This window comes from Elephas maximus, chromosome 6 (assembly GCF_024166365.1).
Source record: "Elephas maximus indicus isolate mEleMax1 chromosome 6, mEleMax1 primary haplotype, whole genome shotgun sequence".
Taxonomy (NCBI): domain Eukaryota; kingdom Metazoa; phylum Chordata; class Mammalia; order Proboscidea; family Elephantidae; genus Elephas; species Elephas maximus.
In genome coordinates, this window is record NC_064824.1 from 130,262,353 (window position 1) to 130,287,156 (window position 24,804).

Here is a 24,804-nt window from a genome sequence, read left to right on the forward strand (position 1 = left end):
TACCAGACATTGAAGCATGAGCTTTTTAATTTGTGTCCTTGTCAATTCATCAGGTACAATTGTCCTTGTCAATTCTTGCTTCATGCCAAGAACAGAAATGAGAGCTGTCTATAAGCTGGTCTCTATTGTAAATACTGGATTCAGAAAAGGACATGGAATGAGGGATTCATTGTTGGTGTCAAATGGATCCTGGCTCAAAGCAGAGAATACCAGAAGGATGTTTACCTGTGCTTTATTGACTATGCAAAGGCATTCAACTATGTGGATCATAACAAATTATGGATAACATTGCGAAGGATGGGAATTCCAGAACACTTATTGTATGCATGCAGAACCTGTATATAGACCAAGAGGCAGTCGTTCGAACAGAACAAGGGGATACTGCGTGGTTTAACGTCAGGAAAGGTGTGCGTGAGGGTAGTATCCTTTCACCATGTTTACTCAATCTGTCTGCTCAGCAAATAATCTGAGAACTAACGGGCATCAGGATTGGAGAAGACTCCTTAACAGCCTTCGATAAGCAGATGACACAACCTTGCTTGCTGAAAGAGAAGAGGACTTGCAGCACTTTTTTTTTTTTTTAATTTGAACATTTGAGTTTATTTACATGGTTTTGTATAATAGATTTCTTAGTCTCTTGGGACTGCCTTAACAAAATACCATAAAGTGGGTGTCATTAACAAACAAAAGTTTATTGTTTCAGAGTTCGGGAGGCCAGAAGTCTGAATTCAGGGTTGGCAGGGCTATGCTCTCTCCGAAAGCTCTAAGGGAAGAGGCTTCCTTATCTCTTCCAACTATCTGTGGGCCCAGATGTTCCTTGGCTCATAGATGGGTCCTCACACAGTGTCTTCCTCCTCTATGTGACCCTGTGTCCTTGTTTGTTCTCCTTTTTTTTTTCATTGTGCTTTCAGTGCAAGTTTACAAATCAAGTCAGTCTCTCACCCCAAAGTTTATATACACCTTGCTATATACTCCTAGTTGCTCTCCCCCTACCGAGACAGCACACTCCCTATCTCTATCCTCTATTTTAGTGTCCATTCAGCCAGCTTGTACCCCCCTCTGCCTTCTCATCTCCCTCCAGACAGGAGCTGCCTACATAGTCTTATGTATCTACTTGATCCAAGAAGCTCACTCTTCACCAGTATCATTTTCTATTCCATAGTCCAGTCCATTCCCTGTCTGAAGAGTTGGCTTTGGGAATGGTTCCTGTCTTGGGTTAGCAGAAGGTCTGGGGATCAGGACCCCTGCGGTCCTTCTAGTCTCAGTCAGACCATTAAGTCCAATCTTTTTATGAGAATTTGAGGTGTGCATCCCACTGCTCTCCTGCTCCCTCATGGGTTCTCTGTTGTGTTCCCTGTCAGGGCAGTCATCAGTTGCAGCCGGGCACCATCTAGTTCTTCTGGTCTCGGGCTGCTGTTGTCTGTGATTTACATGGCCCTTTCTGTCTCTTGGGCTTATAATTACCTTGTGTCTTCGGTCTTCTTCGTTCGCCTTTGATCCAGATGGGTTGAGACAATTGATGTATCTTAGATGGCTCCTTGCTAGCGTTTAAGATTCCAGATGCCACTCACCAAAGTGGGGTGCACAATGCTTCTTTAACAAATTTTGCTATGCCAATTGACATAGATGTCCCGTGAAACTGTGGCCCCCAAACCCCCATCCCTGCTACTCTGGCTTTCAAAGCATTTGGTTTATTCAGGGAAACTTCTTTGCTTTTGGTTTTGTCCAGTTGTGCTGACGTCTCCTGTATTCTGTGTTGTCTTTCCCTTCACCCAAAATAGTTCTTGTACACCATCAGTGCATATCCCTCTCTCTCCCTCCCTCCCCACTCTGGTAACCATCAAAGAATATTTTCTTCTCTGTTTAAACTGTTTCTTGAGTTCTTATAATAGTGGTCTCATACAATATTTGTCCTTTTGCAACTGACTAATTTCACTCAGCATAATGTCTTTCAGATTCCTCCATGTTATGAAATGTTTCACGGATTCATCGTTGTTCTTTACTGATGTGTAGTATTCCATTGTGTGAATATACCATAATTTATTCATCCATTGATGGGCACCTTGGTTGCTTCCGTCTTTTTGCTATTGTAAACACTGCTGCAATGAACATGGGTGTGCATATATGTGACCATGTAAAGGCTCTTATTTCTCTAGGATATATTCCAAGGAGTGGGATTGCTAGATCATATGATAGTTCTATTTCTAGCTTTATAAGAAAGCACTAATCAATTTCCAAAGTGGTTGTACCATTTTACATTCCCACCAGCAGTGTATAAGTGTTCCAGTCTCTCCACAACCTCTCCAACATTTACTATTTTGTGTTCGTTGGTTGGTAATGATCGTGAACATTTCCTCATGTATCTGTTAGCTACCTGAATGTCTTCTTTAGTGAAGTGCCTGTTCATATCCTTTGCCCGTTTTTTAATTGGGTTTTACCTTTTTGTTGTTGAGTTTTGGCAGTATCATGTAGATTTTAGAGATCAGATGCAGAACAGAAATGTCATAGCTAAAAACTTTTCCCAGTCTGTACGTAATCTTTTTACTCTTTTGGTGAAGTCTTTGGATGAGCATAGGTGTTTGATTTTTAGGATCTCCCAGTTATCTAGCTTCTCTTCTGGTGTTTGTGCATTGTGTAATGTTTTGTATATTCTTTATGCCATGTATTAGGGCTCCTAGCATTGTCCCTATTTTTTCTTCCATGATCTTTATCATTTTAGATTTTATATTTAGGTCTTTCATCCATTTTTTTAAAAATAATTTTTATTGTGCTTTAAGTGAAAATTTACAAACCAAGTCAGTCTCTCACATATAAACTTACATACACCTTACCTACATACTCCCATTTAATCTCCCCCTAATGAGTCAGCCTGCTCCCTCCTTCCAGCCTCTCCTTTCACGACCGTTTTGCCAGTTTCTAACCCCCTCTACCCGCCCATCTCCCCTCCAGACAGGAGATGCCAACACAGTCTCAAGGGTCCACCTGATACAAGTAGCTCACTCCTCATTAGCATCTCTCTCCAGCCCATTGTCCAGTCCATTCCATGTCTGATGAGTTGTCTTCGGGAATGGTTCCTGTCCTGGGCCAACAGAAGGATTGGGGACCATGGCCGCTGGGATTCTTCTAGTCTCATTCAGAGCATTAAGTCTGGTCTTTTTATGAGTCTTTCATCCATTTTGAGTTAGTTTTGTGCTTGCTGTAAGGTATGGGTCTTGTTTCATTTTTTTGCGAATGGATATTCAGTTATGCCAGCACCATTTGTTGAGGAGACTGTCTTTTCCCCATATAACCGACTTTGGGCTTTTGTCAAATACCAGCTACTCATAGGTGGATGGATTTATGTATCTGTTTTTGTACTAGTACCAGGCTGTTTTGACTACCATGGAGGTATAATAGGTTCTAAAATCAGGTAGTGTGAAGCCTCCTACTTTGTTCTTCTTTTTCAGTAATGCTTTACTTATCCAGGGCCTCTTTCCCTTCCATATGAAGTTGGTGATCTGTTTCTCCATCTCATTAAAAAATGTCTTTAGTATTTGGATTGGAATTGCATGTGTCTATAGATCGCTTTTGGTAGAGTAGAAAATTTTACAATGTTAAGTCTTCCTATCCACGAGCACCCCCATGTGTCAGTCTGCTTAGGAAAAGCATTAACCAGTGAAAACTTTATGAATAGCAGCGGAACACTGTCTGATGTAGTGCTGTAAGATGAGCTGCCCAGGATGGAAGGTACTCAAAAGATGACTGGGGAAGAGCTGCCTCCTCAGAATAGAGCCAACCTTAATGACATGGATGGAGTAAAGCTTTCGGGACCTTCATTTGCTGATGTGGCATGACTCAAAATGAGAAGAAACAGCTGCAAACATCCATTAATAATTGGAACCTGGAATGTACAAAGTATGAATCTAGGAAAATTGGAAATCATCAAAAATGAAATAGAACTCATAAACATCGATATCCTAGGCATTAGTGAGCTGAAATGGACTGATATTGGCCATTTTGAATTGGAAGATCATACAGTCTACCATACTGTGAATGACAACTTGAAGAGGAATGGTGTTGCATTCATCATCAAAAAGAACATTTCAAGATCTTTCCTGAAGTACAACGCTGTCAGTGATAGGATAATATCCATATGCCTACAAGGAAGAAGATCAGTTAATACAACTATTATTTAAATATATGCACCAACCACTAGGGACAAAGATGAGGAAATAGAAGATTTTTATCAGCTGCTGCAGTCTGAAATTGATCAAACATTCAATCAGGATGCATTGGTTGGAATGCGGAAGTTGGAAACAAAGAAGGAGGATCAGCAGTTGGAAAATATGGCCTTGGTGATAGAAACAATGCCAGAGATCGAATGATAGAATTTTGCAAGACCAATGACTTCTTCATTGCAAATACCTTCTTTCACCAACATAAACGGTGACTATATTTTTATACACATGGACCTCACCAGATGGAACACACAGAAATTAAATTGACTACATCTGTGGAAAGAAATGATACAAAAGCTTACTATCAACAGTCAGACCAAAACCAGGGGCCAACTGTAGAACAGACCATCAACTGCTCATATGCAAGTTCAAGCTGAAACTGAAGAAAATCAGTTTCAGCTTGAACTTGCATATGAGCAGTTGATATCCCACCTGAATTTAGAGACCATCTGAAAAATAGATTTGATGCATTGAACACTGGTGACCAAAGACCACATGAGTTGTGGAATGACATCAAGGACATCATCCATGAAGAAAGCAAGAGGTCAGTGAAAAGACAGAAAAGAAAGAAAAGACCAAATGGATGTCAGAGGAGACTCTGAGATTTGCTTTCGAAAATCGAGCAGCTAAAGCAAAAGGAAGAATTGATGAAATAAAAGAACTGAACAGAAGATTTGAAAGGGAGGCTCGAGAAGAGAAAGTATTATAATGACATGTGCAAAGAGCTGGAGAGAGAAAACCAAAAGGGAAGAACACGCTCACTGTTTCACAAGCTGAAAGAATTAAAGAAAAAATTCAAGACTCAAGTTGCAATAGTGAAGGATTCTATGGGAAAAATATTAAACGACGCAGGAAGCATCAAAAGAAGATGGAAGGAATACACAGATTCACTATAACAAAAGGAATTAGTCAATGTTCAACCATTTCAAGAGATAGCATATGATCAGGAACCAATGGTACTGAAGGAAGAAGTCCAAGTTGCTCTGAAGGCATTGGCCAAAAACAAGGCTCCAGGAATTGATGGAATATCAATTGAGATGTTTTAAAAACAGATGCAGCGCTGGAGGTGCTCACTCGTCTATGCCAAGAAATATGGAAGACAGCTTCCTGGCCAACTGACTGGAAGAGATCCATATTTATGCCTATCCCAAGAAAGGTGATCCAACTGAATGTGGAAATTATAGAACAATATCATTAATATCACACGCAAGCAAAATTTTGCTGAAGATCATTCAAAAATGGCTGGAGCAGTATATCAACAGGGAACTGCCAGAAATTCAGGCCAATTTCAGAAGGGGATGTGGAACCAGGGATATCACTGCTCATGTCAGATGGATCCTGTCTGAAAGCAGAGAATACCAGAAGGATGTTTACCTGTGTTTTATTGACTACGCAAAGGCATTCTGACTGTGGGGATCATAACAAATTATGGATAAGTAAAGAATGGGAATTCCAGAACACTTAACTGTGCTCATGAGGAACCTTTACATAGATCAAGAGGCAGTTGTTCGGACAGAATAAGGGGAAACTGATAGTTTAAAGTCAGGAAATGTGTGCGTCAGGGTTATATTCTTTCACCATACTTATTCAATCTATATGCTGAGCAAATAATACGAGAAGCTGGACTATGTGAAGAAGAATGGGGCATCAGGATTGAAGGAAGACTCCTTAACAACCTGCATTATGCAGATGACACAACCTTGACTTGCTGAAAGTGAAGAGGGCCTGAAGCGTTTACTAATGAAGATCGAAGACCACAGCCTTCAGTATGGATTGCGCTTCAACATAATGAAAACAAAAATCCTCACAACTGGACCAATGAGCAAAATCATGATAAATGGAGAAAAGATTGTCAAGGATTTCATTTTACTTGGATCCACAAACAACAGCCATGGAAGCAGTAGTCAAGAATCAAGACACATTTCCCTGGGTAAATCTGCTGCAAACGACCTCTTTAAAGTGTTGAAGAGCAAAGATGTCACCTTGAAGACTAAGGTGTGCCTGACCCAAGCCATGGTATTTTCAATCACATCATATGCATGTTGAGGAATTTTCCTTCTATTCTTATTTTGCTGAGAGTTTTTATCATGAATGGGTGTTGGACTTTATGAAATGCTTTTTCTGAATCAATTGATAAGATCATGTGGTTCTTATCTTTTGTTTTATTTATATCATGCTTTACATTAAGTGCTTTTCTAATGTTGAACAATGCAGGGGGCTGACAAGTCTCCTGAGTGTCTGTGAGGGAAGCGCATCCCTGTTCCTTAAAGTGCACAGGTGGGTGGTTTCTGCAGCCAGACCGTGGACACCCAATGCTTTTGGCTGGGAGTTACCATTTATCTGTGGGCCCCTGTTGCAGGTGGCTAGATGACATGGGTGGAGCCACCAGTCCTTAGGCCCCTGATGTAAGTAGGTAAGGACCCTGTTTTATAGGCAAAGTCGTGTCAAATTTCAAACACCCACCTCCCTGCTGCACAGCTGAAACAGTTGTAGTGTGCCAACAAGGGCCTATCCTCCTAAAATGAGCCCACACAGGTCCATGCAGGGGTGAAATATTTTCAAAGTCCACAGACCATTTGTGCCTAGACAGGAGCCACTTCTGTCCTGGGCTCCCCAGCTTAGTGGAGCTGGCAGGTTATCTTTTTCCCAATTGTGAATTTATTCCTTCTCCAGTGCTGGGAGAATGGCTCAGGACAAGCAGCAGAACCTACCTCAGGCCCAAGGAAGTCAACAGCCACTGAAGCCAGCTTAGGGGCTGGGGGTGCAGTAAAATAAACACAAGTACTTAACTTTTGCCAAAAGCGCCAGTCTTCTCTGGTTCTAGAGGTGTAAGTTGGCTGTGAGGCTCGGTGTCTCTCCCTGAGGAAATCGCATCCAGAACACTACTGCCAGCCGCGCCCCAGTTGCTCCAGAGGTTTGTGCCTGAGGGTTCCTGGCGCTTCAGGTCTGGTAAGTCCTCGCTGCTTCTGAACTGCATCTTCCTCCCCTTGCCCCTCAGTCCGTTTTCTAACTTTGCCTTTGATGTTCCGGGGTCCTAGCTTGTCGTGTATATAATCATTTCACTTTTTTTTTTTTTGGTCTTTGTTGTAAGAGAGATCTCAGGAAATGTCTGACTAGTCCACCGTCTTGGCCCTGCCTCCTTGCAGCACTTATTGATGAAGATTAAAGACCTCAGCCTTCAGTATGAGTTACACTTCAACGTAAAGAAAACAAAAGTCCTCTGAAGTGGACCAATAAACAACATTATGATAAAGGGAGAAAAGACTGGAGTTGTCCAGGATCTCATTTTGCTTGGACCCACATCAGTGGCCATGGAAGCAGTAGTAAAAAAATCAAATAATGCATTGCATCGGGCAAATGTGCTGCAAGGGATCTCTTTAAAGTGTAAAAAAGTAAAGATGTGACTTTAAGGACTAAGGTGTGTTTGAGCCAAGCCATCGTGTTTTCAATCGCCTCATATACATGTGAAAGCTGGACACAGAATAAAGAAGACCAATGAATTGATGACTTTGAATTATTGTGTTGGTGAAGAGTACTGAATCTATACCATGGACTGCCAAAAGAATGAACATATCTGTCTTGGAGGAAGTACAGCCAGAGTGGTCCTTGGAAGTGAGGATGGCAACACTTTGTCTCACATATTTGCACGTGTTATCAGAAGGGACCAGTCCCTGGAGAAGGACGTTGTCCTTGGTAAAATAGAGGGTCAGCAAAAAAGAAGACCCTCAATGAGATGGATTGACACAGTGGCTACAACAATGGGCTCAAACACAGCAAGGATTGTGGGGATGGTGCAGGACCAGTCAGTGTTTCCTTCTGTTGTATGTGGGATCACTATGAGTTGGAATCAACTAGATGGCACCTAACAACAACAAGAATCTTGACAGAACCTTTGTGGTACCGCTGAGTGGGTTTGAACTGCCAGACTTTCAGTTAGTAGTCAAGTGCAAACCATTTGTGCCATCCAGGGACCTTAAGGGAAGAGAAATGCCTTGAAAACCTTAAATTTTCTGTTTTCAAAAGGCTCAAGCCCAGGGCTCAGCTCAACAATCTGTAATTTCCTCTTGTGATCCATTCCTTGACCTGGGCAAGCTAAGTTGATTGGTCCTTCTTTTTTTTTTTTTTATTTATTATTTATTAACTTTTATTGAGCTTCAAGTGAACCTTTACAAATCAAGTCAGACTGTCACATATAAATTTATATACATCTTACTCCGTACACCCACTTGCTCTCCCCCTAATGAGTCAGCCCTTCCAGTCTCTCCTTTCATGACATTTTTGCCAGCTTCCAACTCTCTCTATCCTCCCATCCCCCCTCCAGACAGGAGATGCCAACACAGTCTCAAGTGTCCGCCTGATATAATTAGCTCGCTCTTCATCAGCATTTCTCTCCTACCCACTGTCCAGTCCCTTTCATGTCTGATGAGTTGTCTTCGGAGATGGTTCCTGTCCTGTGCCAACAGAAGGTTTGGGGACCATGACCGCCAGGATTCCTCTAGTCTCAGTCAGACCATTAAGTCTGGTCTTTTTATGAGAATTTGGGGTCTGCATCCCACTGATCTCCTGCTCCCTCAGGGGTGATTGGTCCTTCTTTTGTGTGCCTACTGAATGTTGTCCTCTGACCTAGAGCATCTCTCACTGAATGGGTGTGTTTGTCTAAAACTAAAAACCCAAAGCCATTGCCGTTAAGTCAATTTTGACTCATAGCGACCATATTGGACAGAGTAGAACTACCCCATAGTGTTTTCAAGGCTGTAACCCTTACATAAGCAGACTGCCGCATCTTCCTCCTGTAGAGCAACTGGTGGGTTCGAACTGCTAACCTTTCAGTTAGCAGCCAAGCACTAAGCCACTGCACCACCAGGGCTCCTGGCACTATTTGTCTCATTTTTAGGCTTTGAATCCTTCAAAACGAAAATCACTGACTTTTATGGTACCCAGTGAGGGTAGTCACATGATAAATTCTTTTTGAAACATAATGATTCTTTAGATCAAAATGTTTTCTTGTTAACCCTGAGTTAACCCAAAACATATTTTTAAAACCCACAACGCCCCATCTTCCCAAGCTTTCCAATACGTTGAAATGTTGGTGTTTAGTGGGGCCCTCTAGAGGTCATTACATTTTATGAATTAATATATTGCTCTCTACTGCTGCTTAATGAAAAGTGTGGTAGAGTAGAAAGACTACAACTTTTGTGGTCAGACACACTTGAGTTCAAATTGCAATTTCACTGTTTCCTACATGTTTGACCTTGGACTTAATTTCTTAATGTCTGGCTGTCTCTGCTGACTGAAGAATTGCAGTTGTGGTTGGTAATCCACTGATTTCTTCCAAAGTGGCTGGCATTTAAATGAGGGGTTTATTAAAACGATAATAGTAATAATAATAATCTTTTTCTTTAATAAAATACAAAATTTTTTTTAATTTAACATTTTTACTGTCAGGTTCACTTACATATTTTTTCTGTTGTTTCTTGTAATCATAAATATACATTTGGATATTCATGCACATGACAAAGAATATAAAAGCAACAGAATAGTTCCATATTAAAAAAAAAAAAATCTCCAGCTCCTTATTCTTCATTGCTAATTTCTGTCCCTAGAGGTAAACACATTTTTTAAATTAGTATTTTAATTTTAAGGGCAATTCATATGATAAGGTCCCTGTGTGGCGTGAAAGGTTAAGCACTTGACTGTAAACTGAAAGACTGGTGGTTCGAACCCACTCAGAGGTGTCTCAGAAGACAGGCCTGGCATTCTGCTTCCAAAAGGTTGCAGTCTTGTAAATTCTACAGAGCCATGGGATTGTCATGAGTCAGAATTGACTTAAAGGCAACTAGCAACAACAACAATTCATATGGTGCAAACATCAAAGGCTATGAAATGGTGAAGTTTCCCTTCCATTTCCCATCAGTCCCATTTCCTTCCAGGAAAATTGTATGCATGTATAAGCCAATACAGATATTTATTGTCTCCTCACTTTTACACAAATGAGAAGCTAATACATTCATTATTATTTTGGTGCTTGACTTTTTTCCACTTAATATATTTTAGGGCTCTTTCTGTATCACTATGTAGAGATCTTCCTCATTAAAAAAAAAAAAAAATTGATGAATAGTATTACATATATATGAATGTGCCACAATACATTTTTCCTGTATCCTTTTCATGAAATTTAAAGTGTTTACAACACTTTTCTCTTAGAAACAATACTGTAATGAAAAATCTTTTATATATGTCAGTTCCCATGGATGCAAGCATGTATAGCTGTCGTATATATTTCTAGCAGAGGAACTGATAGGTGGAAAGGTAAGGTCTACACATTTGCATTTTTGAAAGTGCCAGATTTTCCTTTGTAGTAATGATACTAGTTTACATTCCCACCAGCAATCTTTGAAACTGCCTTTTGACTCAGATTCCAGCTAATAGTATATTGTCACACTTTTGGATTATTTTCCAATCTGATAGGTGAAAAATGGTATCTCAGTGTAATTTACATTTCTCTTATCAATGAATTAAATCATGCTTGAGCCATTTGTATTTCCCTTTCCATGAATTCTGTGTCCATATCCTTTGTCCGTTTTCCTGTTTAGTTGTTGACCTTTTTCTTATCAATTTATATTGGTTATTTAATAAATTAGGAAAAGTAGCTCTTTGTCTTTGATGTGAGTTGTACCATTTCCTCTAAATTATCATCTGTCTTTTGCCTTGCTTATTTTTTTTTTCTTGCAGAAGTTTATCTTTACACTGTCAATATTATGGCTTTTTTATGACTTCTGGATTTTGTTACTTTCAAAAGTTATAAAATAATTCTTTCATGCTTTCTTCTAGTACTTTTACAATTTTATTTTTACATTTGCATATGGATACAATTAGAATTTATTCTAGCACACTTGGATCCAATTAATTTTTTTCCCTGGGGGGAGGGGTGTTCCAACCTTATTGATTAAATAGTCCATCTTTTTCTCCCACTTACATGAGATGCTATCTTTATCAGTTGCCTCATATGCATGCAAGGCTAGACGATGAGTAAAGAAGACCAAAGAATTGATGCCTTTGAATTATGGTGTTGGCAAAGAATATTGAATACACCATGGACCGCCAAAAGAATGATCAAATTTGTCTTGGAAGAAGTACAGCCAGAATGCTCCTTAGAAGTGAGGATGGCGAGACTTTGTCTCATGTACTTTGGACGTGTTATTAGCAGCGACCAGACCCTGAAGAAGGACATCATGTTTGATGAAGACAATGGTCAGTGAAAAAGAGGAAGACCCTCAGCTAGGTGGATTGGCACAGTGGCTGCAGCAATGGGCTCAGCATAGCAACAATGCTGAGGATGGCACAGAACCTGGCAGCGTTTTGTTCTGTTGTACACAGAGTTGCTATGATTCAGAACTGACTTGACGGCACCTAACAACAACAACAACATATTTATCAGTTTAAAATTTAATATGAATCAGGGACTAATTTAAAGCTTTCTACTCTGTTTCACTGGACTTTTTGTTTATGCTTCTAACTATGTGGCCATAATTAAGAGTTCAGGGTAGGGTTTTAATCTCTGCAAATAATTTAAACTCATTTTCCCACTTTACAAAAGAAATTTATTAGTTTTTCTTTTAATTTGCCAGGTGAAATTTAGTATCATCTTTAATAGGTCTAAAAACTAGTATGTTGGCATTTTTTTCTGGGACTGAAGTTTATAACTTTATTTAGGGGACCTGCCATCTTTATGTGTCTTTGCTTCCTCTTCAAGAAGGAAGTAGGCATTTCCAAATATTTAAACATTTTTGTTAATATGTTTTAAACATTTTTTTTTTATCTGTTTCCAAAAAACCCATTGCTGTCTAGTAGATTCCGATTCGCAGTGACCCTATAGGACAGAGTAGAACTGCTCCATAGAATTTCCAAGGAGTGCCTGGTGGATTCAAACTGCCGACCTTTTGGTTAGCAGCTGTAGCACTTAACCACTACACCACCAGGGTTAAATATACCTCAGGATCATCTTGTCCAAGTTTAAACAAATGGTGGAATTTTCACGGCAAGGCAGAGAGCAATCATTTGGGAAATGAATTTTACAAGACTTGACACCTGTACACTCTTAAGCTTTCTTTTCCAAGACACGTGGTATGCGTTTAGGCCACACATTGTACCTATTGTGAATCAATGCTTTCCTCTCTTATCTTCCCTATGTAGATACTGCCTGTTATGACCTATCTTTCATTGGGCATTTTTATGTTCTAGACCTTAATTTGAATAATGTTATGCATTAGTCTAATTTAATCCTCAAACCAACCTTATTCAGTGACCTTGTTTCCATTCATATGTGTAGCACTCAGGCTTCTTTTGGCAACCTGCCTGGGTTTCAGACTACTCAGGCAGGATTTGAGCGTGGTCTCTCCAACCTCCAGCTCCAAGTCTGTACCCTTAACTCCTCTACTGTACAACAGGGAAGCCAGTGAATTTTATTAATTTATTTTCAGTCCAGTAATCGAAATTTGGATTTAGAATCAAGTATATTTGAATTACAAATCTCAGGAATCAGCGTTCTTCATTCCCCGCAGCAAGCTGCTAAGTGCATCCCTACTGAAGGGCAGACATGATCAGTAAACTTTCAGCACAATTCAAAAAATCAGAAAGTCTCTTTAACATTTTTGCATACATTATTTAGCATAATCTCCCACATTTAAAAATTAGGCTTTTTTTTCTTTTAAATATTTCCCACCAGATTTTTTTTTTTTTAATACTTTCTTTAGGAACCCCTGGAAATTTCTACTTAAGTTTTTCAGCTTTAGACAAACATCATGTTGACATATTATCAGAACACCTCCTCTGTGGTCTCGGGCACGAGAAGGATCATTTGCCCCTCCCAGGGCCTAGGAATTGATGTGAATGTCATTCTTTTGACAAGTAAGGGTGTCTGCAGTTATTCCTGAGGTAGAGTTTCTCAACACCAGAACTCAGCAGAGCACACAAAGAAAAATAATCATTAAAAAATCATCAAATATTAGCATGTGAGTGGTTAAGAGCTCAGCTGCTAACCAAAAGGTTGGCAGTTCAAATCCACCAGCCACTCCTTGGAAACCTTATGGGCCAGTTAGTTCTACTCTGTCCTATAGGGCTGCTAGGAGTCAGAATCGACTGGATGGCAACAGGTTTTTTTTTTTTTTAATGCTATACTATTGGGATGAAGATGAGTCCTTAGAAACTGGACTAAAACCTTGAAATTCTCTCAGAGAACTGCAAATTATACAGACACGTACTTAATGGAAGAGGAAGGAAAAGCTCACGTGACAAAAAAATGTCCTCTGTGCAGCCAGTTTTTGTAAGATCAGACAAGTATCTACACCAAGCAAGTATGTCTCCTCACAGACGGGGAACATCCGGTCCTGGATAGCTGGAGTTTTCTCAAGGTTAGTTTCCAGGCTATTTGCATATCCTTACAAGTGATTAAAACTAGAACTTTCCAATCACTACAATTCATTGAGGTCCCCCATATGGCTTGTTTTAATTGAGATGATGGGTCCTGTTCAGCTGGGCACAGAGTTATCTGGTCTAAAGCTGAGATTTTGTTGTGGTTTTGAAAAGCTTCACTGGAGTCCAGACTTTGCAAAACATGTCAATTCGACAAAACAGAGCACGTTATCACTCAGGAACTTTGAGGCCAGCTGAGCCCATGCTCCAAATCCACAGAGGTTGATGTGGTAAGGCTAGAGCTTTGTTCCATCGTCACAGGTGTTGGTTCCTCTGGGTGTGGCCCATCTGGATTCTGACTTGTAGAAGAGTCCGGCACTTGCTTTCCACATTTGGCTGAGTAGATAATGTATACGCTTCTCATTAGGAATATTCCAGCAATTGCTGCAAAATAACTCCCATACACTAAAAACTGGAGAAAAATGGAATAATCAGTCACTTGTAACCATTAAAACTTAAACTGAAACTATCCCATGAAGCCATTGTTAAACAGTGAAGCCCCATTAATAATGTTTATCTTGAGCACTGTGCTCCTATGAAGAATTATCTGTGAGTTTAAGCTGACAATAGTTAACCACAGATGAGAACTTTAAGGGGCAGAAACCAAAACCAAACCAAACCTACTGCCGTAGAGTTGATGCTGACTCATAGCGACCCTATGGGAACTGGCCCATAGGGTTTCCAAGGAGTGGTTGGTGGATTCCAATTGCCGACCTTTTGGTTAGCACTGGAACGCTAAATTAATGGTGATGAAACAATATGGGTAGAGACAGTGAGAATGGTGACAAGTTGAAGTATATAACCAATGTCATTGAACTGTTCATCTAGAACTGATGAATGGATGTATGTTTTGTTGTGTATATTGCCACCAAAAATAAATAAAATATATTTTTTAAATGTGACCATCTATGTCATTGATAATATGCAGTGATGTTGTGTGCTTGGATTATGAGGTAGCTAAGACCCAGGATCCTAATATGGGTCATTTAGATTTGCACAAAACTTTCCTCTCATGTATTTAGAAGACCCAGATGTAAAAGTGGAGTGAGTAAGAGTCGGGTTGTAGAGCCAGGCTGCTTGGGTTCAAATCTTACCTATTAGCAATAGTGAAAAAGCACATAAATCTCACTTACGTGTCTGTGGCTATATCTGAAGGATAGTGCAATGCTACGTGTAATGTCTCCAAGAATGAATTTTTGACCAAGGAGGTTACTTCTTACCTGCCTTAAAAAATACCTGCCTTACCCCTCTTTTTTCAGATCCACATGTAAAACGTGAAACTGAGCTAATTTTAAAGTTGGACAGAGGACCAAGGAGTAGGAGTGGGCATGCACTCCTCCCTAGTGGCAATCTCGGTAAACCTCAGAACTGGATAGTGACAAAAAGACGAGACTTATGGAGGACGTAATGGGGAGAGCGTAACCTGATGAGGCTTTAGGAGCAAAGGTAAATGCTAACCTACTTGTGATTGTTGCCCAATGACTACTTGGTGTGTTGTGCTATTATAATTTAACCAAACCCATTGCCATCAAGTCAATTCCAACTCATGGTGACCCCACGTGTCGCAGAGTAGAGCTGCTCCGTGGGGTTTTCTTGGCTGTTATGAAAGCAGATCACCAGGGCTTTCTTCTGCGGTGCCAACAGGCGGGTTCGAACCTTTAGGTTAGCAGTCGAGTGCAAACTGTTTGCACCACCCAGGGAGTGTTTAGTATCATAATTAAGAAAATGCTTGTTTTAAATTTGCCTAGCCAAGAAATTCAAATGTTGGCAGTTGTAAGGTTGAAAAATCTTTTAAGTGGCTACCGATTATTCCACACTTCCACCAACTACCTCAGTAGGAAAACAGAAATAGGGCAACTTACCTGAATGCTGATTGGCAGGTTGAGCCCTCTGGGATCTACCACGATCACAGTCATAATGGTCTGGATCACCAAGGCAATGAAGGTGTCGAGTCCAAACACCAGGGCATAGCGTTCCACGCTCAGATTAACCGCGATCTGAAATCTATCATTAAACATATGAAATCATCAAGAAAGATATTTCAGCAAGAACACATGTGATTTTTTTCTTTTCTTTCAAGACAGAAATTGATGAGAAGCCAAAACCAAAACCAAACCTGTTGCTGTCAGGTAGATTCTGACTCACAGCAACCCTGTAGGACAGGATAGAACTGCCCCCATAGAGTTTCCAAGGAGCAGGTGGTGGACTTGAACCGTGTTTTAATAACCTTTCTTGTCTTAATCTCCTCTGTATAGACAAACAGGCAGAACAAAGAAAGGGAGTTAAAAAGTCCAGTTAAAGGCTGCATCTTGAAGTATAACATGGCTAAATTCCTGGACTAACCAATTCAATGCTTTCAGGAATTAAATGTAACTGCTCTAATTTCTCATAACTTGCTAGTACTGAATGCTGTCTGATTCTAGATAATGTTTAGCAGTGAGTTTTTATGAGACTAAAGACACTACCCAATCTGAGGAATTTTTTGAGACTTATTCATTCTATTACCAACTGTCTGAATTGATAGTGTCAATGTTTAGTAGGTGAGTTATCCTTTGGACCGTCTAGACCATGACTGGCTGTACCACTGAGTGACTCTTGTAATTAATTTTAAGCAATTACATGGATTTTAAAATCTTAAGACAAAACGTTTATGAGAAGGCTAGCAAAAGGGCATTATTTAGGGTTCTTCCTTGGAATGCCAGTTAAGGCTTTGGGTTCTAAATATATTTAAAAGGATGCAAGAAAAAATGTAATTCTCCCTTAACAAAATCCTCAGGTGACAAAAAGAAACTGAGACATTTCAATAAAAATGTGAACTTGCCAACAAGTTTCATCTCCTTCCTTTGTGTCATGATCTATTATTCCCTGAGTGCTGATGTATCTCTGTGTTTTCAACTGCTATTTAAAAAGATTTAAAAAGGGATTGAGAGTTTCTGGTAACTTTTGCATCTACTTTTTTCAGCAACCAACTTTCTTGAGACTCTTTCCTTTCTTAAAGCACGTGCCTAGGCTGACCAAGCAAACAAGTGAAATTAGGGAAGAAATGTAAATGAAATCATTCAGATTTAAACTGAATCACATCTTGTTATGGCAAATTGCTTAAAATGACAATGTATCATTGCTTTCAGCTTATAACCTTACATGGTATTTTTTCTCCACTTGATGATTAATCTCAGCAATATTCAGACAACAAATTCACTAATGAAAAAAGATAGATTAGTTGCATCTAATTTAATATGATGTAGTCACACATTTTTTTTTTAGTCACACATTTAATATTACAATTGGTTAAAATCTCTCTGAAGTTTGTTCTCAGAGAAACCAGAGGAATAACACACAAAAAGAGAAGATATTGAGTTGGTTTAGTTTTAGGAGTTGAAAGAAATCACAATACTTACACTGCTATGGTTATAAGAAGCATATAGCCTGACTTGAATATCAAATAGCCAGCATAGCACGCCCAGATGTTGGTCGTATAATGCATGAGAAGTAAGGCGCCTGCATTGACACCTGAGAAGATCCCCAGAGCCAGCTCTCCCAGAAGGTTCCAGTTGACTTTCACATAACCAACAGCAAAGGCAGCCACGGCCCCTGAGAAGGAAGACCAACATATTGACTACACATGCTCTTAAAAACCCAGTGATTTTTTTTCTCAGTAATGGGTATCACCCAATGTGTTAAATTGAGTAGTCATTTTATTAACCTTTATCATTACTATTTATTCATATTAATCTTATTTCTAATTTCCAGCTCGATTTGTTCAAGGCCTGGCCTAATATACTTGAGGCTTTCAGGGAACAGACCTATATTTATAGGGTTTAAGAGATTAAATAATTGGTGGGACTAGTAATTATGTAATTACAACACATATGCATATACTAGAAAGAACCAAAGAAAGAACTGCTGACTTCAAGTTGATTCTGACTCATAGCAACCCTACAGGACACAGTAGAGCTGACCCATAGAGTTTCCAAAGAGTGGCTGGTGGATCGAACTGCCAACCTTTTGGTTAGCAGCCATAGCTTGCCTTAGCTCTTAACCACTGCACCACCAGGGCTCCATTTTATGCATTGTATTATGTATGCATATGTACTGTAATACATAGTAGTAATAATCATTAGTAATTATGGTTTGCTTTCACGAGATGGCAAAGTATTTATGTTTCAAATGATCAACCTTTGATTAATTACCTTTTCCAAATGTGACCTAGAAAGAAATAAAACTTTTTCCCGCCAGGAATTAGGATGTAGGAAAAATTTCAGTAAACCAATTCCAACACAGTCCTGGCTTCAGGAGTTAAACTAAAGCCTCTGAAAATGGGGACAATAATAAAACCACAATGGGTTTTCCGAAACTTTTTGTAAATGAGGGTGTGGAGAACTCCCACTTCCTAGAAAATATCTTCAAAGTCTCATTTGCCAGGATATAAATATTTTTAGTAGAGAACACTTCAAAGGTAGCTTCCGCTGTGATATTAGATTCCTGACTCTTACTTATTGTCTGTCCCCCATTAAATCTCCTAAGAAAGCTAGTTTTTGTTTTGGAATTTTTGGCATACAGACTTGAATTGTTAAAGGGGAGGATGCCAACTAAATTGAATCCTTTATTAGCAGGCCTCTCCCAGTAATCATCAGGAACCCTTAATAATTCTGTTCATTCTTACCTGCCTTAAATAAAACTCCTTTCTTATACGTGTTGTTTTCCTTAGGTGCCGTCAAGTCGATTTAGACTATTTCCTCTTAATGTTAACAGGGGCATTATTAACACGTTTCCTGATGATCAGATGGAATCTTAGGGACTAGGCTAGAATATAACCACTTGGTGCTTAGCCCCAAATTTTGAGTTACTCACTGTAACTATCACACATTAAATAGAAGCTCTGTGTTTTCTTATTTTTTCTGGTGCCTTCCATTTCTGAAAAAGGCTAATATGCCTTCTCAACAAAGGCCATTCACCACCAAGGAGGAGTTTATAGCGCCTGCAGTAAGGCATCTGCACTGACAACTAAAGCAGGTGTCTCACACTCGACACACTGATAAAAGGACGATAAATAAATGTTTACTTACCTCCAAAAGTTGCAATAGCTTCGACGGCCCCATTATAGATGGAAGAATTTTGGGATGGTGCCTTGTAATCCCACAGGATTTGAACATAGTTCAAAATCTGGTTAAAACCCGCTGTGGAAAGAGCCCACCACAAGGACCAGTAAAAGAGATGCTTTGAGGAGTAACACTCCTTCAGATCTTGGAACCACTGTACAAAGACTCTCAAAGCCATGTTTTCTGGCTTTGGGCTATTCAACTGGTCAACATCCAGATTCTTGGAATTGGTAGGTATTTTTGGAGGGAGTTTCTCCTCTTTACAGCCTGGGGCATCGCCCTTGGGAGGTTCATCTAACACTGCATTTGTGCTGGGTGACTTCTGCAGGTCTTTGCTGGGTTTGGCATGAAAGAACATGCTTTTCTTGGGCATTGGTAGAAAAAGTGAAAAAAGGAAGGCCACAGAGACACACACCATGGATATAACATTGAGGTAGAAGTAGGAGACATTCGCCAGGGATACCAGGAGTTGGGCCAGCACTGAGGCTGCTGTGTAGGCCACCAGCGTGATGCTCCTACAGTAGCCACTCACTTTCTGATAATGCTCTGGGCTGACCACGCTGTATATGTAGGCATAGTAGGCCACCTCGGTGGCAGTGACCATCCCATAGAAGAACTCAACAGCCTGCATAGCCATCACTCCTTGGCCAAACAGGAGCAGCAGCCAGGTAATGATGAAGCTAATCCCTTGTAAAATGATGACAGGCTTGTAGCGGACGAAATCGGTGAGGACAAACACAGGGAACAACAACACCAGGTAAGAGTAGGTCCACACGGGAAGGATCTCATTTGTGAGCTGCAGAGTTGAAAAAGAGATCATGTGACCATGGAGCACCAAGAAGTGACAAGAGTTACTACTACAGGTACATATGCCTTGCCCAATATAAAATTCTGCATCCAATTGGATATTCTTCATATTATGGCAAAGCACAGAAGATAGCTCCTCCACCAAAAACAAAAACCAAGTCCAGTTTATACATTTAAATGTATCCCCCTAGAAGAGTATATTAGGTTAATATTCAATCTGACCTACATAAATTATCAAATTTAAATAGTAAATTAGTTGAGAATTATTCAAATGCTTCTGGGTTGTTCAGGCTCTGTTGCCTGGAAACACTTAAAAAAAATACCATCTTGTTCAAAGATTAGCAACATCAGATAATGAGGCTATACATGTTAGAAGAACCTTTACCTTTGCACACATGAAGACAGCAAAGAGTAAAGGACCTTAGGGGTCTGGGGAGTGGGAACGAGCACTGCTTTTCACCTCCTTCCTGGACAAATCGGCTGGGCTCTCAATTCCTTTTCCCTCCGTTCTACTGATTGTCTCTGCTGACTCAATTTTGGCCTCAGTTTAATACAGTCAGCTCATGGAGTGTAATCAGAAGTGCATGGGGCCTCAATTTTTATAGATGGAAAGGGCTGAGGAAGTAGTCGATCTTTGGGGCATGGTGGGTGAGAGCAGACGCCTTTGAAATCACTGAGTCTCTGCTGCGCTTGACATTTGGCCTTACCGAGGTTGTCGTAAAGAGCCCTGGTGGTGCAGTGGCTAAGTGTTTAAACTCACTAGCTGCTCCGCAAGAGAAAGAAGTGTCAGTCTGCTTCTGTAAAGATTACAGCCCTGAAAATCCTATGGGGCAGTCCTACCATGTCCTGTAGGGTTGCTATGAGCCGGAATCGACTTGACAGCTGCAGGTTTGGGGTTTTTCGAGGTTACTGTGGAAAGCTGAGGGCACAGGACATGGCCCAGAGTGACTGAACTGCATCTTTGAGGATGAAAGCAGACCCCAGTGGATCCATTGGGCCAATTCTGAACTTGATCTTTTGTTTAGTCTTGTGACAAGTTTCAATCCAGGGAACTCTGAAACAAAGTTGTCTTTAAGTGCCTTTGGCATCACAGCAGAACAAGCTTGCTTTTCTGTCTCTGCCACTCACCACCAAGTAAACCGGTGCCGATCAGCCTTCCAGGTGACGCCACACTCTATCCAGCATTTCCATGGTTCTGCTGGAGATTCTAAAATCAGCCCAGGAAACTCTCCAGCTGGGTCAGTACATTTTCTTGTTGCAGTTGTTATCAGGAGAGGAGGTGGATCTTTTAAGGAAGAGAATTTTGTCTTCTGGGAAGGTGGGAAGGGCTGGGAGATAAGGCTGTTTAGGCCTTACCTGCTGGTAAATAGCTTACAAAACTGAGTAAGCCACATGTCCTAAAAAAATGTTACAATTCTTTATCAGATTCTGCTTGTACTTCAGCAGCTGGGAAGTTTGTTAGGACTACTAGATCTTGTGCCTGGCATAGGGTCTAGTTATACTAATCTACTGCCGTTGAGTTGATTCCAACTCATAGCAATGCTATAGGACAGAGTATAAGTACGCCTTATAGGGTTTCTAAGGCTGTAATCTTTATGGAAGCAGACTGCCACATCTTTCTCTCATGGAGGGGCTGGTAGATTAGAACCACCGATCTTTTGGTTCACAGTTAAGTGCTTTAACCATTGCACCACAAGGGCTCCCTGGTGATATTAAGACTCATATAATGAAAGTGGTCACTGAAGTTGAATGCCTGAAACGTTCCCAAGCACTAAGACTAATGTTAGGACTCTAAAAAGTTAAAATACTTCAGTATTTTCTTTGCCTATTTTTTGAAAGTAAAGAAAGAGTAGTCGAACAGTTCTAATACAAAAAAAAAAAAAAAAAAACACTCGTTGCCATCGAGATGATTCCAACTCATACCGCCCCTACAGGACAGAGTAGAACTGTCCCACAGAGTTTCCAAGGAGTGGCTGGTGGATTTGAGCTCCTGACCTTTTGGTTGACAGCTGTAGCACTTCACTACTGTGCCACCAGGGCTCCAACCATTCTAATATGTGAGAAATATGAAAATGAGACTCATTGAGGTCAATGTGTTAATCTTTTTTCAAGGTGAATAAAACTCTTGACTATGTCCTTGTTCAAGTCCTGTAGAAATTAAAACCACCCGAGATAAGCATTTTTATTAACTTACCTCTTCACTCGTCAGGTTTTTATCTGGTCCAGATAAATATGGGATGAGGAATGGTTCCGAAGGTCTCATCAAGGAGAAAAATCCAAATAGGCAAAGGATCACAGTGGGATAAACCCAGGAATCACTCGGTGAAGTTTGGAAACAAACCATGGCTAATCAAGTGGAAACAAAGAGAAAATTAACTCACATTTATTCTTTTTGGCTTCTTGGATGTAAAGAAAAGCTGATTATTTCTGAAGGTTTTATGACAGGATAAAGTATCATCCACAGATGGAAGGGAAAGATAATTGCTCTCAAATATTCCCTCAGTGAGCCAGTCAAATCCTCCTTTGTCAGTGAACTTGAACTTCTTCACTGAACTTCTAATACAAGCACTTCTTTGTGCTCTCCATCGTAAGCATGGTAAGTACTTGGTAGCTACTAATAAATGGTAAAAAGAGCCTTAGTGGTGCAATGGTTAAGCACTCAGCTGCTGACCGAAAGGTCGGCGGTTTGAACCCACCAGCAGCTCCGGGGAAGAAAAGACCTGGGGATCTACTTTCATAAAGATTTCTGCTTATGAAATCCCATGGGGCAGCTCCACTCTGTCCTATGGAGTCTCTGTGAGTCAGAACCAACTCGACAGCACACAATAACAAATGGTAAAAAGGAGCAAAAGAGCAGAGGCAGTGCAATGGTTAAGTGCTTGGCTGCCAACTGAAAGGTCGACGGTTTGAACCCAACCAGGGGCTCCACAGGAAAAAATATCTGGTGATCTGTTCCTGTAAAGACTATTGCCCAGAAAATAGAAAACCATATGGGGCAGTTCTACTCTGTCACATTGAGTCATTATGAGTTGAAAATTGACTCAATTGTACCTACCCATTGCTGTCGAGTCAATTCCAACTCATAGCTACCATATAGGGTAGGGTAGAACTGCCCCATACGGTTTCGGTGGATTCAAACTGCTGACCTTTTGGTTAGCAGCCACATTTTTTTTTTTTTTTATAATAACTTTTATTAAGCTTCAAGTGAACGTTTACAAATCCAATCAGTCTGTCACATATAAGTTTACATACATCTCACTCCCTACTCCCACTTACTCTCCCCGTCTTGAGTCAGCCCTTTCAGTCTCTCCTTTCGTGACAATTTTGCCGGCTTCCCTCTCTCTCTATCCTCCCATCCCCCCTCCAGACAAGAGTTGCCAACACAATCTCAAGTGTCCACCTGATATAATTAGCTCACTCTTCATCAGCATCTCTCTCCCACCTGCTGACCAGTCCCTTTCATTTTTGATGAGTTGTCTTCGGGGATAGTTCCTGTCCTGTGTCAACAGAAGGTCTGGAGAGCATGGCCGCCGGGATTCCTCCAGTCTCAGTCAAACCATTAAGTTTGGTCTTTTTATGAGAATTTGGGGTCTGCATCCCACTGATCTCCTGCTCCCTCAGGGGTCCTCTGCTGTGCTCCCTGTCAGGGCAGTCATCGATTGTGGCCGGGCACCAACTAGTTCTTCTGGTCTCAGGATGATGTAGGTCTCTGGTTCATGTGGCCCTTTCTGTCTCTTGGGCTCTTAGTTGCCGTGTGGGCTTGGTGTTCTTCATATTCCTTTGCTCCAGGTGGGTTGAGACCAATTGATGCATCTTAGATGGCCGCTTGTTAGCATTTAAGACCCCAGACGCCACATTTCAAAGTGGGGTGCAGAATGATTTCATAATAGAATTATTTTAGCAGCCACATTTTTAACCACTGCACTACCAGAGCTACCAACAGCACCTAAGAACAATAGGAAATGGTAAAAGATGGAGCAATGAATCTTCTCCTAAGTGTGTCTGAAAGTAAGTGAAACTGCTTTGTGATGGACCACTGTTTTATGGCCTTCATCACCAAATGATTGGGTGGGACTATGCAAATAAGGTGCTTGTGACCCACCAAGGGGATTGGACAGCTTGCTAATAATACATATAAGGTGCATGGTACCTCCTGCCTGAAGGTTTTCAGCTCTCTCACTTTGTGGGTTGGTGCACCCACTGTAGCTGCCTAGTTCCGTAAAAAAAGAAAAATTTTTGTTCTGTAGGTTGGGTTAAATAAAACAACAACATTTATTATCAGAATTTCACTTGTTTTAAAGTTTTTTTTTTTATAATGTGACTACTGTTGTTGTTGTTAAGTGCCGTTGAGTCGGTTTCGACTCATAGTGATCACATGTACAAAAGAATGAAACTCTGCCTGGTCCTACACCATCTGCATGATCATTGTTATGCTTGAGCCCATTGTTGCAGCCACTGTGTCAATCCATCTCATTGAAGGCCTTCCTCTTTTTCGTTGGCCCTCACTTTACCAAGTATGATGTCCTTCTCCAGGGACTGATCCCTCGTGATAACACTTCCAAAGTATGGGAGATGAAATCTGGCCATTCTTGCTTCTAAGGAGCATTCTGGCTGCACTTCTTCCAAGCCAGGTTTGTTCTTTCTTTTGGCAGTCCATAGTATATTCAATATTCTTTGCCAACACCATAATTCAAAGGCATCTATTCTTCTTCAGTTTTCCTTATTCATTGTCCAGCTTTCACATGCATATGAGGCAAATGAAAACACCACGGCTTGGGTCAGGTGCCTTAGTCCTTAAAGTCACATCTTTGCTTTTTAACACTTTAAAGAGGTCTTTTGCAGCAGATCTGCCCAATGCAATGTGTCCTTTGATTTCTTGGCTGCTGCTTGAAACATCTCAATTGATATTCCATCAATTTCTAGAGACTTGTATTTTGCCAACGTCTTCAGTCCAGCTTGGACTTCTTCCTTCAGTACCACCGGTTCTTGATCATGTGCTAATTCCTGAAATGACTATCGACCAATGCTTCTTGGTACAGTGACTTAGTGTATTCCTTCCATCTTCTTTTGATGCTTCCTGTGTCATTTGATATTTTGCCCACAGAATCCTTCACTGCTACAACTCAAGGCTTGAATTTTTTCTTCAGTTCTTTCAGTTTGAGAAATGCTGAGTGTGTTGCTCCTTTTTGGTTTTCTAACTCCAGGTCTTT

The 24,804-nt window shown here is 40.5% G+C and overlaps 1 protein-coding gene across 2 annotated transcripts in view; it reads right to left on the reverse strand.

Moving 5' to 3' along the window:
- Positions 1 to 11,035: 11,035 nt before the first annotated feature.
- LOC126078173 (thiamine transporter 2-like) overlaps positions 11,036 to 24,804 on the reverse strand; it is a 38,011-nt gene continuing 24,242 nt past the window's right edge. For both annotated transcript variants that reach the window (XM_049888374.1, XM_049888373.1), the window contains 5 exons: positions 21,789 to 21,940; positions 18,755 to 19,583; positions 17,087 to 17,279; positions 15,551 to 15,692; positions 11,036 to 14,100 (listed from right to left, as the gene is read on the reverse strand). In XM_049888374.1, coding sequence (XP_049744331.1) covers positions 13,864 to 14,100; positions 15,551 to 15,692; positions 17,087 to 17,279; positions 18,755 to 19,583; positions 21,789 to 21,938 — 1,551 coding nt within the window. In that variant the 5' untranslated portion in view covers positions 21,939 to 21,940 and the 3' untranslated portion in view covers positions 11,036 to 13,863. The remainder of the gene's footprint in view (positions 14,101 to 15,550; positions 15,693 to 17,086; positions 17,280 to 18,754; positions 19,584 to 21,788; positions 21,941 to 24,804) is intronic.